The sequence below is a fragment of the Adiantum capillus-veneris genome, chromosome 9 (genome assembly GCF_014529385.1).
Source record: "Adiantum capillus-veneris isolate H3 chromosome 9, ASM1452938v2, whole genome shotgun sequence".
Lineage (NCBI taxonomy): Eukaryota > Viridiplantae > Streptophyta > Polypodiopsida > Polypodiales > Pteridaceae > Adiantum > Adiantum capillus-veneris.
This window is the reverse complement of record NC_140939.1, coordinates 116,542,953-116,559,304: the sequence shown is the minus strand read 5'-3', so window position 1 is coordinate 116,559,304 and position 16,352 is coordinate 116,542,953. Positions and strand designations below refer to the sequence as shown.

The 16,352-nt window shown below is 45.7% G+C and overlaps 1 protein-coding gene across 4 annotated transcripts in view; it reads right to left on the bottom strand.

The window, feature by feature from the left end:
* Positions 1-247: 247 nt before the first annotated feature.
* Positions 248-16,352, bottom strand: part of LEW1 (Undecaprenyl pyrophosphate synthetase family protein) — a 69,481-nt gene continuing 53,376 nt past the window's right edge. For 3 of the 4 annotated variants that reach the window (XM_086519987.1, XM_086519988.1, XM_086519989.1), the window contains one exon: positions 248-695. In XM_086519987.1, the coding sequence (XP_086376113.1) occupies positions 605-695 (91 nt within the window). In that variant the 3' untranslated portion in view covers positions 248-604. Of the gene's footprint in view, positions 696-1,439; positions 1,631-16,352 lie in introns of all 4 variants that reach the window. The other variant, XR_015189183.1, reaches the window with a different exon arrangement.

Genomic DNA, 16,352 nt, shown 5'->3' with positions numbered 1-16,352 from the left:
TCTCAACCAATCACGTTTCAAGATTTTGCACTCTTATTGGAAAGAGGTGTGCCTAAGGCACACACTCTCATTGATGCACACCACCTTGTGTGTAATATACATATGCACGCAGACACGACTCTCTCTCTCTCTCTCTCTCTCTCTCTCTCTCTCACTCTCACACACACACACACAAAGCCATAAGACATGACGATTTTTGTGAAAGATTGATTGAGGTAAAATATAAGAAAGGTGGATTTGGAAAAAATAAAGTAAAAACACACCAACAGAAACCCATTGAATTTCATCCAAAGCTACTTCTACAAGAATCGCATCTCTTGATGTCTCCCTTTTGATCACAAAATGAATCCTCTCCATTAGATAAGTAATGTCTAGAATTCTACATACTCGTATTGTGCAATTTGTATACGAAGTAAAAAATCGCAAGATTGCTGATAACGTCCTAGCCTTTTTAGGCCGTACATAAGTCACTTGGCACTCAGTTTTTTGTGATGAAAGTCGACAGACGGAGTGTGGGAGCTTTTCTTCATGAAAGTCACGAGACAAAGTTGGAAGCCTATTTGCACTCGGTTTGTCTTCATGAAAGTCAAGAGCCAGAATGTGTTTACTTTCCATACCGATGATTTTTATGAGCAAACTCGTCAAGAGCAACAAAGATAGTTTGTTCAAAGACATCTTTCATTGATCCAATGTACCTGCATCCCCCCAAAGAAAAGAGATCAAGCAAACTTTCCTGATAAACAACATGTACTCGAATTGATAAATAACAATTGCAATAAACCTACCAGCTACACTGTATTTCATGTTCTTTCAATTGACTTAGCTTTCTCCCTTTAAGCGAGCTAGAATTAACGGTGAAGAGAGAGAGAGAGAGAGAGAGAGAGAGAGAGAGAGAGAGAGAGAGAGAGAGAGGGGCACGGAAAGGCCTTGCATGCGTGGAGGAGCTAGCGAAGGGACCCCCCTCTGTGTGTCTCTACCGGCACCTCTTTGTGTTTGTGTTTGTGCTTGTTTGTTTGTGTGTGTGTGTTTCTTTTAACCTCTGTCTTGAGGGTGTGTGGCTGAGAGGGCGGCTGTGTGGGACTGAGGCCTTGTGTTAGTCAGTGTGTGTGAGTGGTTCCTCTCCTTTCATCCTTTTCGATTACATGAACTGAGGGCATAATAAGTGTATGTGAGTGGCATGTGTGGGTCTTTCCTCCCGACCTCCCTCTCGCTTTCCAGCTGCTTTTGACCATTTTATTTTTGTTCTTTGATTTTCTTTTCTGTTTCACATATTGTCTCTTAGTTGCTCGTGTCTCTTGCTTATCTACATGTTTGTTGCCATTTCTTTGTGTACTTGTGTTTGCTTGTTTAGGGTGGGTCCTCTGTACCAAGTTCTCCTGCAGCCAGTCTTAAGAAGACACCTCCAATTCGAGATGCGCTAGATTTTTCAGTCTTCCTACCTTCAGCAAGTTCTCGGATTTCTTTAACGTCCGGCAACTCCTCCTTGGCGGTTTCCATTTAGAGGTATATGTGCTTCCTTTTTCCTACGGGATTCTTAATATCTCCTCGTAACCTCTTCACCTTCATCGTTGTCCTCGGTTGCTTTCTTCTCTCTGGTTAGACATTCAAAGATTGATCCAATTGATGAGCCCTATGCATTGACACAAACAACCACCTTTATAAATAAGGATTTACACCTGCAAATCAGGGCTTCTGCAGAAAATTTTAGCATCTAGTCATTTAGAACTGGTTTGAAGCATCCCACAGTGCAGATTCTCAATGATTTTCTCCCTTTTCAAAAAGTCATCATTCTGTTGTAGAGGGCACGCACACTGTCCTTGGATGTGAAACTTAAGGACTTCAAGGGAAATTAACTGTTAACAATGTGTCTCGAGTCTTGTGTGTGCGGGTGTAATCGCAGATAATTTTTCTTCTCTAATAGAGGGTATTTGAGCATTTGGCGACATCGCGAGAGCTGATCAGAGGCTAAAGAGAACCACCACGCATACGCACGCCCTGCTAACCCTATAGCCAGAGTCTCATGATTTATGGCAACTTTTGGGGAAGAGTTTTTAAGCACCAATTATGCTAAGTAGCTGGTTCTTCTGCTTTCGGGCCAAAATTATGAAAGCAAATGCTTTCTGAGATTGATTTTACTTGTACTTTTTATGTTGCTTTTGGTAAGGAAAACTGTCTTTAAATCAGAGGTCACTGAGCCTTTGTAAAGGGAAGAGTGCGTGATCACACACCTTTGCAACTTTGCTTTTCAAAAAAGCAACTGCTTTTCCGCGTAGGAATGTGTGTCAACATTGCGTTTGTGCATGAGATTAGCATTCAAGGAAATCTCTGTGCAAGCATTTCTCAAGTGACTTTTTGTAAGATTGAAAATTAGCAGATGGTCGGCTGGCGCCCGCCCACTCAAAAAAGTGGGTAGCGCTTTACGATTAGACAGCCCCAAATCTGGACGTGTGCACAAGAGTGCTCCCCTAGTGAGTTCTTTCTCTCTCTATACTAATCCTCTTTCTCTCTATTTTGGGGAAAACAAAGCGTCTCTCCCCCTCCCGAGTCCCCTTGTCACCCTATTTTATCCAGGAGAGAAGCAAAGCGTCCCCTATTGCTAGGGTTGCCATGCCTATAAAAGGCCCATCTTCTTTTTTCGCAGAGCATCACAAGCTGGAGATGCCCGTGCTCTTGAATAAATTCAACTATGTTAACAAGTGAAATAACAATTGGTTGATGATGATGATTCTCAGAGGCACTCTTTTGTAATTAAAATGTTTTACTCAATGATGGAGAAAATTGACATAATTAGGGGAATCATGGTAGGAGTAGCTGATAGCTGAAATGTGTAGTAGCAAAGGGAGGCTCCTGGGAACACACCTCAGTGCGCAGGATCATCAGATGAGATTCTCCTTGCAGTGTTCTCTCTACAATTTGCAAGTAGGACCACCTTGAAAGTCGACTTCCAGCCCAAAGAACCGGGGAAATCCACCGATCTACTCTTCCTCCAAGGGTGCTTTAAGCCTTTCCTTAACTGGTTCATCTTCTTTTCAAAAGCTTTGTCAAACTCTTTTTGTGGGTACAATTTTTGCTTTTCTGCACTCGGCTTTCCTTTCAGCTTCCTTACCGTCTTGAGAGGAGAATCGACGGCCTCTCGCCATTTGAAGTGAATCTTATCAATCGGGTAGTTCTTCAGGTGATTCACATATTTCGAGTCTCGGAGTACTTGATCAATCTTTTCACACACGTTTCAACTTGCAGCTGACGTTTGTACTCCACTCCAACAAAATTCCCCGCCGAAAATTTGCCTAAATCTTTGTTGGTTTTTTCAGTTTCCAACGTTAGGTTTCGGCCTTTCTTCATCCACTACAAACCAAAGGTTAGAGCAGTGTCGTCTCGGTCACGCTCTCTGCGAGAATCCATGTGTGTTGCAAAAACGATCGGATCCTCGGTAGAAGAAGAATCGTTCTGAGATTTGATACCGTTGTTACAGGCTTGGACACTCCAAGCAAGAAATCGATAACAACACACGAACAGAATCTGCAAAATCACTGAACTTAGAGAGAGAGAGAGAGAGAGAGAGAGAGAGAGAGAGAGAGAGCATGTCACGAGTCTGTGGCAACTTTACTTGTTGATTTCTTTTTGGGGGAAATTTATTTGATTTGTTTTAAAGCACCCCTCTGGAAATGCCAATGCCCGAGTTGCATGGTGTGAGGTGGACAGTGCGAGTCTAGGCCAAACGGCTAGTGAGCACTGAAGTTGGGCAAATGGACTAAGGTTAGCCACGGTGAGGCTACGAGTGTAAATCACCTGATAACTGGCCGACATTGCACTTTTCAATGTGGTTCCAGCCAGATGACCAGTGTGAGTGCCATGGAAGCATCTCCTAAAATCTAGGGAACTGCTATTTTGGACCTGAAAATGTGTTCGCGTCATTACATTCGGTATGACAAGGGGAACATTTTATTACTCTGCCGCGAAGTCAACTGGGCAATCGGTCGGTAGATTTTTAGGCGGCAACCCCGAAACGGGAAATGGCATGTAAATGCGCCAAGTGGCACATTTTTGTGCACTTTCCTTATGCAAGAGAAGGTAGCGCTGAATTTATAGTTGGGAGGCTCATTTTCGAGCTCTCAGTCCCAGGTTAAGAGCTATGGAGTGCTTCCTTTCCCTCTTATGTACAGTAGGGTGCCAGGAGTGATGCCCTGTACGCTACGCACTGCTCTCTCTCTCCCCTATGAGCAGTATGTTATGCCCATCTAGTGGGCTTTTCATTTGACCAATGTACAGCTACGTGGGTTCATGCGCGATCGTCGAGGCAAGAGCCTCTTGCACAAGTACTGGATTAGCTAGTGGCTAATCCACCACAGGTACAGGTGAATTCGGAGAGGTTTCACGTGCGAAATCTCGTTCGATTCAAAGGGCAAGTAGCCCTACAGGTGCGGGAGCTCGAGGACTTGCTACGGATGCGACCGGCAATCGAAACGGAGCCCGAAACAGGGAATTACAGCCTGCTGTGTATTTTTGCAGGTTTAGGGTTTCGGCCCTAAACGGACCCTAATACCCCCAGGAGGTTCGGGGACGCGAGGGGACCGCTGTAGAGGTGATCTGGCGCATCAGGTTTTTCCACCACCCACGGTACATCCTGGGTATTTCGGGGGTGGATCCGTGTTCCAAAGTATGGCTGGTTATGCGCCTGGAAACCAGCAGTACATGCCGGGAACAGTGTTTGGGGGTATGCATGGCATGACGCCAAACCCCATGTATGGTAATATGGCATGCAGCAAGGCTTTCAGAGCAATCAGGGCCAGTTTGGGGTGCCACATGTCAATTTTGGCATGGCTGGTTTTTCTGGACAGCAGCCAGACATGGCACCTTTGATGCAGAATCTCAATGACCAAGGGGCACAGATGGTCCCTACTACAGTGCCCATGCTGCAGACGCTTCCCTATGACAATTTGGGGCCAATAGAGAAGCCAAAACAATACAAAGAAGGAGGTGCAGCTGTGAAGTTCAGCACCTTTAGTGGCTTCGAGGATAAAGCAAAGGCTCTTACTTTCCTCTAGCAGTTTGATACAGCTTATGCAAGAGGGAATTTTACAGAAGCCTCTAAAGTAAGGAAAGTTGCCACTTTCCTAAAGGACAATGCGCTCACATGGTGGACGACATTGTTAATGCAAGGATAGGCACCCGCCACTTGGGTTTACTTCAAGCAAATGTTTGCATCTGCTTGGCTGTCAGATGAATTTGAAGCCGACGTGAGGACAGATTGGCACCAGCTTACTTCGGCTACATGCAAGAGCTTGCTGGAGTACAATAGGAGGTTCTGTAGAGCGTTACTCTCAGTGACCTCTTACAGATTTGTGCCATTGAAAGAGCACATAGAGAAGTATTGTTGTGGGTTGCCTAAAGGGCTTCGCGATTATTGTACCAAGAACAGAGTGGCTACCCTTACTCAGCTTATGGAAGTTGCTAACACTGGTCTTGCCTTGTTGAAAGGAGAAGACTGGGTTTCCGAGCAACGAGAAAAAAAGTTTGCATTCAAGGAATTCACATTGTTTCTCGATTGTCCGTTTTGTCAATCGCTTTTACATGTTTCTTCCTTGGCATGCCACAGTCTCAGAAAGAGCACAAGCAAGATTGTCCATCAAGCATCAGCATTTCTGTTGTGATTTGCCACAGAAGATAGGTTTAGGTCAAAAAGTCAAGTTTTGATCCCACTTTTTGCTTGGTGTCGTCTCTCTCTCTCTCTCTCTCTCTCTCTCTCTCTCTCTCTCTCTCTCTCTCTCTCTCTCTCATATTCTCAGCACTCATTCACAATAGCATTCACTTTGTTTGTGATCATTGCACTTGCATTCTCTCTCTCGAAGAACAGAAGGTTCTCCCTTTTGTAAGAAAGAGGAACCCTTGAGCACAGTTTTGAGCACTCATCCTTAGCACTATCAACATTCACTTCCGCTGCACCTTACATCTACCGCCCTACGGGCCGGTTTCATGGTTTCGTTGGGACAGAAACCCCTTAAAGAGTGAGCCGTGGTTGGTTTGCGGCGAAGACATAGAGTTCAAGAACTTGGAATTACGGGGATTTTGTCTGTAACGCCTCCTACAGCGGTTATGCTACCGAAATCGGGCTAGAGTAGGCCATTTTCAGCCCGGTAAAAGCGGGACAGCTTGTAGGATTTTGCAGGTTTTCTCCCAAGTTTTATGAGAATAAAGAAAACAGGAAGAAGCACCAATCTTTGGGGCCTACAGGATGTCGCTATCTGCTTGGGAGCGCTCTAGCTACCAAGCCGTGTTTTCTTATGAAGTGTTTCCAGTCACAGGCTTATTTGTGAAGTTTTCCTCTATGTCGTAAAGTTCAAGTAAAGTTTTTCAAGTAAAAAATCGGGTGAAAGCTAAAGTCTACCGCCCTACGGGCCGGTCTCAGAGAGAAATGAAGAGTTGAAGACTATTCGATCACACAGAGGCAGGGAGTTTACCTCCAAATCTTTCATTCAGTTTTGTGCAGACAATGGCATCGAGCGAGAGCTTGCGAATACCGGATTGCCTTCAGAGAATGGAGTTGTGGAGCAGAAGAATAGGATACTAGTTGAGATAGCATGGACTATGCTTGAGCATTGAGACGGAAGTTCATACCATAAACCGACTTCCAACCTCTTTAGTTCCAGGCAAGACCTCGTGTAAGGTGCAACGGAAATGAATGTTGAACTTTGCTCAAGATGAGTGCTCCAAACTGTGCTCAAGGTTCCTTTTACTTATGCAAGGGAGAGCCTTCCGTTCTTAATGAGAGAGTGCAATGGACGCAAACAAAGTGAATGGACACTATGAATGGACGTGCATAAGACTGAGAGATAGAGAAGGGCATACGACACCAGAGACGTAAAACCCTCCTCCGAAGGCCCCACTCTCGATGGCGAGAGTGGTCTACTATTGATTGCACAATCTGGTACAAGATGCTGATGCAAATCTAATGGGGCTATGTCGAGGCCGACGGTGTGGACAACGAGGACAAGACTATGGCTGAAAACTGAATGCTTCGAATCGCTGATTTCTTGATCTTCTATCTGCTGAATTTGCTAATGCAAACCGCTCGTTCGGGCTGCCACAAATGCTGATTTGCTGCAGTGCTAAACGCTGGTCTGCTGGCTGCGATATTGCTGGAATCGCTGATCCAATGCTCACCAAGAACGCTGTCCAAAAACGCTAATAGGCTGCCCAAGAAATGCTGATAAGCTGTTGTTAAAAACGCTGGCTGAGGCTGTGATTGACCGATGCAAACAATGCTACCGGAAGCACCAATTGCAGGGCTGGAATCTCTTGTGGAACCGCTTGCTGGAGTCGCCAAGGGCAGGCTGAAAACGCAGATGGCAGGGCTGAAAATCTGCTGTTGGAGGAAATCCACTAATGCTAGGGCTGATCTGATATCGTCAAGTGGATCTGCTGTGTCTGCTAATGCCGAAGCTGCTCTGCAATGCAAAAACGCCAAGGTTGATCTGTCTTGCAAAAAACGCTAGCTTGATGTTGTTGCAAAAACGCTAGGCCATGCTGTTCTGGTCCTACAGAGAAGTTGCTTGTTGAGCAAGGTGCTCCTGCTGCCTCTTCTGCCAGAAAGTGCTAACTCTAATTTGCTTATATATTATCTTAGCAAAATTGCCCTACCTAGTTCCCAACAAAAGTCACTTAATAAATAAGTGAAAAATGTCAAAAATAGGGAAAATAGGTTTAATGCACTTGAAAATTCCCTTGATGGATTCTGATGGGAATGTTGATGATCATGCTGTGTGCAACCGGAGGATATGCATCTAATCTAAGTGTCTGGTCAGGCACAGTCTGCGAACATACTCACAAAAGTGCCAGATCAGTTCCTATTCTAGACTGACTTGACTGACTGAACCTTGGTCATGATGTAGCTTGTCCACAGACACATAGGGTTGGATGTGTACGTGACACCTCGTTCCGAGGCTTACTTTGGTAGAAATCCCGGAGTCTCTCATTTTCGGATATCTGGGAGCGATGCATACGTCCATGTACCCAAGGAGCAAAGGGGGAAGTTTGACCCCAAGTCCAAGAGAGTTTTTTGCTAGCTACAATACCCTTTCCGAAGGTTATCAACTTTATGATCCAACCAAGAAGGATATTGTTCTTAGACGTGATGTCGTATTCGACGAGTTTCTTCCTTCAGAGGGGGCTTCCGCTCCCAATCTTCCACGACGACCCTAGATTTGCTGATATTTGGAGTCCCAGATTATGATTTGCCTCTCGATGAACCCTCTTCTCCAACTCCTACCCCTCATGTTATGGAGGAGGATGCACCCTTTGCAGATGATGCAGATGACAATGGTTCTCACCGTAGTGCAAAGCTAGAGCCAGATATATCAGTAGCTCCTCCCCTGGGGAGCAAGTCAGACAAGTTACCGAAGTGGCTGTTGGAGACCTTGCGAGATGCAACGACGTCAAATTTTCCACTAGATTGGCGTGATACATGACAATCTCAACGACTTTGTTTTGTTGAGGTAGATGGGACTTTACTGCAATTGAGCTATGGTTTGATGTCGACAGTGATGAAGAACAAAGATCCTCTAGCAGTTGAGGCGCTGCTTTCACAACCGAAGTGGAAGTTGGCCATGCAGAAAGAGCTTGATTCCATCAAGAGAAACAACACTTATTGGTTTCGCAACCTACCAAGCGGAAGGTGATTGGTATCAAATTCGTCTACAAGACGAAGTACAAATCTAATGGTTCTTTGGACGAGCACAAGCAATCACTCGTTGCCGAAGTCTTTGGAAGGACACGCGTCCTACGGGCAAGGCCATCGACATGGCCGGACAGTGTGTACCCTAGGGGGAGGCTTTAAGGTAGCATGGTTGGGTGGAGACTAGCACATGGCATTACTCCCCTCCCTTCAGTAACTACGGCATCGAGGCTCTGTTGGCACCGTTGGCTGCGCGCGTAGGAAGGCCCTCTAAACCCTTGCATGAAGGAGGGTTAAACCTACCCGATGAGGATAAGAGGGCCCAATCCCTACCATCCAAGCTATTGAGACTTGTTGTACAACCCTCCTTCATGCAAGGGATTAGAGGGCCTTCCTACGCGCGCAGCCAACGGCGCCAATAGAGCCTCGGTGCCGTAGAGTTGCCGGTCGCTTTTGCCTTCGTCACCCGCCTTAGACGTCAGCCTTGGATGGCGGTCGTGGGCGGTTGGTGCTGCCCGCTGTCTCTTCTCTCGTGAACGTTGTGCATGCCTTCTCTTTTGCTGCGCTGTGGGCCATCGTCTTCCCTGCCTGTTGCCTACGGATCGTGGGAGAGGAGATGTGCGTCGCATGCACATGCAACCCGCTTTTCCCCTTTCCCGAATAGCTCGGATACCACTGAAGGGAGGGGAGTAACGCCCTCTGCTAATCTCCCCCCAGCCATGCTATCTGTCACAAAGTGATGACGTGGCGGAGAGCAGAAACCCTAAAATTCCTGCAAACCCTGATTTCTGCCAGAAACCCTAATTTCCGGAAATCGCGGAGGTCCAAAAAAAAAAAAATTTGGAAAATGATGAGCGACGCGAATCTTGCTTTTTTTTATAAAAAAAGAGAAAAGACTCTCTAAGAGAGAGAGAGAACTGATGCTTTTTATTTTAAAAGCTTTTGGGGCTCTGCTTATGGGCATCCCTTGTATCTTTAAATAAGTGGTGAGGGTTTCACTTCTCAGAGCATCTGGACGCAGAGTCTGAGAGTGAAACCCTAACCACTCTCTTGTACTTTGATCTGATTAATATAAAAAGAAATACCGAAAGGGGCGCCAGTCTTTGGGGCCAATATCTCTAGGCACGGAACTCCGCCGGGCCAGTGCAAATCTATTGTGATCTGTGAATTGTTTTGAAGTGGTTATTTGGTGCTGTCGCGGTCAATTCTTGACTTGGAGTGTCCAAGTCTGTTACAGTGGTATCAGAGCACGGCCGATTTCTCTTCTACGGGAAATCCGATCCCCGAATTTTTTTTCCGCGGCACCTATGGCTTCAGGCAATGATCAGTCGACTCCCTCTGAATTTGGAGATACGGGCTGGGATCACAACAAAGATTCAGACAAAGAGTATGGCCCGCCTCGGCCTACTCAGGCGGAGCAAAGAGAGATGGAGCGCCGTCAATTGATTGGTGATGCAACAAAGATGATGCTCAATTTTGCCAAGGACCCAAAGATGGGAAAATATATGAACCAGACCTCTTTGGAAGAGGTACAGATGGAGTGGCAGAGAACCACAACACCACTCCCGAAACCCGCTCTCAAGAAACCTTCTACCTCCAAGGAATATACGGAGAAGGAACTGGAGAACGGGGTTGATGCACGGATTGCTCAGCTTTTTGACGCGCAAAAGAAAGCCAAAAAGCACGGCAAAAAGCAGAAGAAAAGCACTGACTTCCCGGGATTTTTGGGTTGTCGGTCGACATTTGACAAGGCAAAGAAATTGAAGAAGCGCGTCAAGTTTGAAGACCTACCCAGTTCTTCTTCTTCTTCTTCTGACAGTTCTTCTAGCTCTTCAGACTCGAGCCAAGAAGACACAAAAAAAAGCAAAAAGCGAAGCGAGAAACAAAGCTTCGGAAAGGGCAAGAAAAAGGGAAAGAAGGCTACATCTCGCCCAGAGACTGATAGTTCTACTGAGGACTTGTCTACAGACAGCTCAGATTCTGATCATGGAAACTTTTATGCGAACAAGAAGAATTTTACAAAGCCAACCAGTATGACTTTCTCGAAGATGAAAGCAAGAAAGTCCGAGAGTTTAAGGAAGGTGGCCACTCGATCAAGTTTGATACTTTTCAGAATACTCAGATGCTTCGAAGGCTTTGTCTTTTATACAACAGTTTGACATCGCTTTCGCGGGAGGACGCTATTCAGAGCACTCCAAGATTCGGAGAGCTACCTCTTACCTTACGGGGAATGCTCGTACTTGGTGGTCCACGCTTCTTTTAAACAAGAGTGCGCCAGTTAAATGGCTGAAATTTGAAAAGCTTTTTATTTCTTCTTGGTTGACGCAAGAATATGAACGAGATATACGAGCTACTTGGAACCATCTTCGGATGACCAAGAAAGACACAATCAATGCTTATTGTGAAAGATTCTGGAGCTCTTTTCTACCCGCCTCTTCATTCAAGAAGATCTCGTTCAAAGAACAGATTGAGCGGTTTGCCTTGGGTCTACCTACAGAGATCCGAGATCACTGCTTGGAACAGAAGTCACCTTCTATTCAGGAGTTGATGAGTCATGCGAAGCGGGGCTTTGCCATTCACTCTGGCAGTTTGACCTACCCCACAGATAAGGCCATGACACAACGAGCCGAACAGACTTCTGGGAATGAAAGTAGAAAGAAAAAGAGCAACCCAGAGAAAAAGGATGCACAACCCAAGCTTACTCCTGAGGAGAGAGCTCGCTTCATCAGAGAGGGGAAGTGCTTTATTTGCGGGGAACATGGACATATCTCCGCGAAGTGCCCTCAAAAGGCACAGAAAGAACAGAATGATAAAGACGACGACAGGTCTAAGAGTTCGAGAGCAGCTGAGGAATGTGGCAGAAAAGGCACATAGAAAAGCAAAACTGGTACCACATGGCGTGGGACCTGCACCGAATCTAATGAATGAAAGTACAAACTTTGCCGCTTTTGGGGCAAAGTGAAGGATCACGAAGCCCTTTTGAAGGAGCCAAGGCCAACTTCTTTTCACTTGGAATTGGCGGCTCGATTTGGAACTACGCCCGACAGGCTGACGCCACAGGCGGAGGTAGTTCGACTGGCACCCGGATGGGATGTTGCCATTACACCGAGCATTGGCAAACTTCGTTTGCAATGACAGGGGTGTTCAGGGCACGCGAGTGACGTTCTACTCGGGATCCCTTGGTACCACAAGAACTACGCCGTGGTTGACTACCGGGCCGAGAAAGCGACTTTGATAAATGAAGGGCTTAGAGATTGTACTTGATGAACTTCAGTTTTTTTACTCATTCTTTTGGGAGAACTGAACGATGGATAAAGGTTGAATATGTTTTGACCTGAAGAAAAGAACGCCAAGATTTTTTCTCCCTGCTCATGCCGATTGCTTTTGAGAGGGCCTGAAGATCATACCATTGATCTGATATCTGGAAGCACGCCACCGAATCGGCCACCTTATCGTGTGAGCCGAGTACAGAATGAAAAGATTATGAACCAAGTGAAAGACCTCTTGGAAAAGGGTCTTGTCCAGCCTAGTACTTCACCGTATTGCTCTGCAATGTTGTTGGTTTTGAAGAAAGACGGATCTTGGAGAATGTGCATTGATTATAGCGCTCTCAACAAAATCACCATCAAGAACACATTTCCGATTCCTAGGATCGATGATATACTTGACAGGTTACAGGGATCCTCGTGCTTTAGCAGGATTGACTTAAAGAGTGGATATCATCAGATCAGGATAGCGCCAGGAGATGTCTACAAGACAGCTTTTCGAACGACTTTTGGGTTATTTGAGCTTTTGGTGATGCCTTTTGACTTAACCATTGCTCCTGCGACATTTAACCGAATGATGGACAAGATTTTTCGAGGGTACAGGCTATTTGTTGGCACTTTCTTTGACGACATCATTGTTTTCTCCAAGAATGAGGCAAAACATAGAGATCATCTGCTTCAAGTCTTTCAGGCATTACGAGATCACACGCTAGTGATTAATGCAAAGAAAAGTGAATTTTTCCTACCAGAGATACACTTTTTGGGACACATTGTGTCAGCAGCAGGAGTGCAAATGGACCCGGCCAAGATAGAGACTATCCGTGATTGGCTCGATTTGAGGAATGTCCATGAAGTTAGAAGCTTCTTGGGACTGTGTTCGTACTACAGGGGGTTCATACGAAAGTTTGCAGAGGTTGCTTCCCCTTTGCATACCTTGACGCAGAAAGGAGTACCTTTTTCGTGGGGACCCACAGAGGTGCCAGCCTTTCGGACATTGAAAGAGAAATTGACTACCAGACCTGTTTTGACTTTGCCGGACTTGCAGAAGTCATTTCAAGTGTATTGTGATGCTTGTGGTCGTAGTCTGGGTGCGGTCTTGATGCAAGAAGGCCATGTCATAGCTTACGAGAGCCGTTTGTTCTCTAGGCCGGAGATGACAGCACATATCTATGAGAAAGAGCTTTTGGCGGTTATCCATGCTCTTACTCAGTGGCTGCATTACCTACTCGGAGTGGATTTTACTGTCTTTACAGACCATCAGAGTTTGCGCTACTTCTTGTCGCAGAAGCAGCTTTCGGAAAAGCAGATGCAGTGGGTGAACATCTTGTCACAGTTCCACTTCGAGATTGTCCATGTGCAGGGACAGAAGAATGTGGTGGCAGAAGCTTTGTCTCGGAAACTATTGGTTTTGGCTATTTCTGCGATACATCATAGGAGCTTCGAGGATATGGTCGATCAGTGTGCCACAGATACAAATTTTGCAGATATTTTCACACGGATACGGGATGGGGAGACAGTAGCTGGATACTTCCTTCGGGAAGGCTACTTGATGAAAAAGACTATGTTGTGCGTTACACAGCCGTTGAGGGAAAAGGTTATGACTAAATGCCACTGTCCACCTTTTACGGGTCACCGCGGCATTGCTACCACCATGAAAGGGGTAGAGAGATATTTCTTTTGGCGGAGACTCAAGAAGGATGTGGAAGAGTTTGTGCGCAGTTGCTTGGTATGCCAGAAGGTCAAGTTTGACAGGCATAAGGCACAGGGATTGTTACACCCTTTACCCATACCCACCCGCCCCTGGGAAAATATTGAAATGGATTTCATTTTTTTGATCTCCCGAGAACACAGAATGATCACGATGATTTTCCGATTACATGGCACGTCTAAGACGATTCTCTCCAACAGAGACCCCAGATTTATGAGTTGGTTTTGGAAGGCAATTTGGGAGAACATTGGCACGCAGTTGCAGTTCTCATCATCGTTCCACTTGCAGACTGACGGGCAATTTGAGATTGCCAATTCAGTGATTTTAGATTTATTGAAGTCTTGTATCCCGGATCAGAAGACTCAATGGGAAAAGAACTTACCTTTGGTGGAATTTGCCTACAATAACACGATACACTCTTCGACGGGGAAGACGCCATGTGAGATTGTTGAAAGTACTGCGAAGGTTCCATCCTTCCTGAGCACGAAAGATTAGAAATTTGAAGCGGATAAATATTCGCGAGATTTGGATACGGCTTTTGCCAAGGTTCGCGAGACTTTGCAGGAGTCTCAAGAGCGACAAAAAAAGGCACCGGATCGCCATCGTCGCGACTTGAAATTGAAGGAGAACGATTGGGTGCTCTTACGTTTTGAGAAGGCACGCCTACGAAAGAAAAACGGAAAGGAGAGGCTTTTTCCAAAGCTTAGTATGCGATACTACGGACCTTTCCAGATCACTGACAAGATAAATGATGTCTCCTTCCGATTGAAACTGCCAGATACTTGGAGGATTCATAATGCATTGCATGTGAGTCTCTTGAACCCTGTTAAGGGTGATGTGCCTGATGATGGGGAGCCTGATGAGCAACCCGAAGTGGAAGAAAACGAGGAAGTCCTTGTTCCTGAACAGATTTTGGCACATAACGATATGAGGAAAGGTAAAGTTCAAAGGCGAGTTCTTGGTTAAGTTCAAGAACTTTCCTGCATTTGATGCGAAGTGGATGGAGGAGGAGGACCTAGCAGATACTCCTCGGATTGTGAAACTTTACCTCGATGTTTTGGTTTAGCATAGTCTACTCCAAATGGAACCCAGAATTCAGCTTGTCCGGAGATCTGGTGCAGTGGGATGCACAAGAGGGGAGTCACTCCGCTCCCTTGTCAACAGATGCCTTGATTTTGATACTAAAGTCACTGATGTCTCTTTGAGCTTCAGGGATGTTGAGAGCTGACAGTATTCTGCTGGATGACTTTATGAAATGGAATTCCTGATAATGATACTCATTTGTTCTTGACTTCTTGTGAGTGCACGAACTGATAGACGAAACGATTGCAGCATTTTGGTCTGATTGATCTCGAATAGACATGGTTGCAATAGGGGTTAGTCAATCGGACATCGATGAGGTCCCGATTGGACCTAGATGTGATTGCTAGCTACATTGCCGATAAATCATGGTCTAAGATCCCAATGAATGTTGAATGTCATGTGATGTCCTGTGATGTCTGGTGATGTCCTGTGATGTCGTGTGATGCGACTGTCGATTTTGTACATGTGCTAGATGTGTGTTCCTAGTACGTAGGTACTAACAGTCAGTGTCTGCTAAGACGGTTTATGGCTTTTGTTGGTTTTGCAGGCGTAATCGCGGTCGATTACAATGCTTTCAAGAGGGGGGTATGTCACAAAGTGATGACGTGGCGCACAGCAGAAACCCTAATTTTCGGAAATCGCGGAGGTCCCAAAAAAAAAAATTTTGGAAAATGATGAGCGACGCGAATCTTGCTTTTTTTTATAAAAAAAGAGAAAAGACTCTCTAAGAGAGAGAGAACTGATGCTTTTTATTTTAAAAGCTTTTGGGGCTCTGCTTTTGGGCATCCCTTGTATCTTTAAATAAGTGGTGAGGGCTTCACTTCTCAGAGCATCTGGACGCAGAGTCTGAGAGTGAAACCCTAACCACTCTCTTGTACTTTGATCTGATTAATATAAAAAACAATACAGAATGGGGCGCCAGTCTTTGGGGCCAATATCTCTAGGCACGGAACTCCTCCGGGCCAGTGCAAATCTATTGTGATCTGTGAATTGTTTTGAAGTGGTTATTTGGTGCTGTTGCGGTCGATTCTTGACTTGGAGTGTCCAAGTTTGTTACACTATCTTCTAGCCTCCCCCTAGCGTACACACTGTCCGGCCATGCCGGTTGCCTTGCCCATAGGACCTGTGTTCTTACATCTTCTCTCAGAGAGACGGTGTAGACTTGTTAGAATTCAGTTTCCTGTTCGGTGGTAGCTCCATTATCTCCCAAGAGCCATTAGGGAATGAGGGTTATTTTGTGGTTGTGTCCGGCCGTACTTGAGGTAGACGTACTTGCTCACGGCGGTGCACTTCACTGCGTTGCCCAATAGGCTGACATGAGCCGGGACCCGTTCCTAGGGTTTCCCGAGTTCAGAGTTTCGAGTCTTCTGCAGTTCTGCTACTAAATATGTGTGTCAGGTCCCTTTTAGTGAGTCTATATATTTATTACCCATTTATTAGGATTGGTTTTGCTGGAGATAGAACAAACCTGAGATTTGCCTATATATGCAAATCCCCCACCCCCTTGTACTTTTGGCCTGTGTTGTCAGTGCAAAGATCTAGCGTTTGAGTGCACTATCTCTCTCTAGCGTTTTCTCACTTGCTAGCAATTTGCAATTGTGCGACCACTATCTATTTAGCGGTT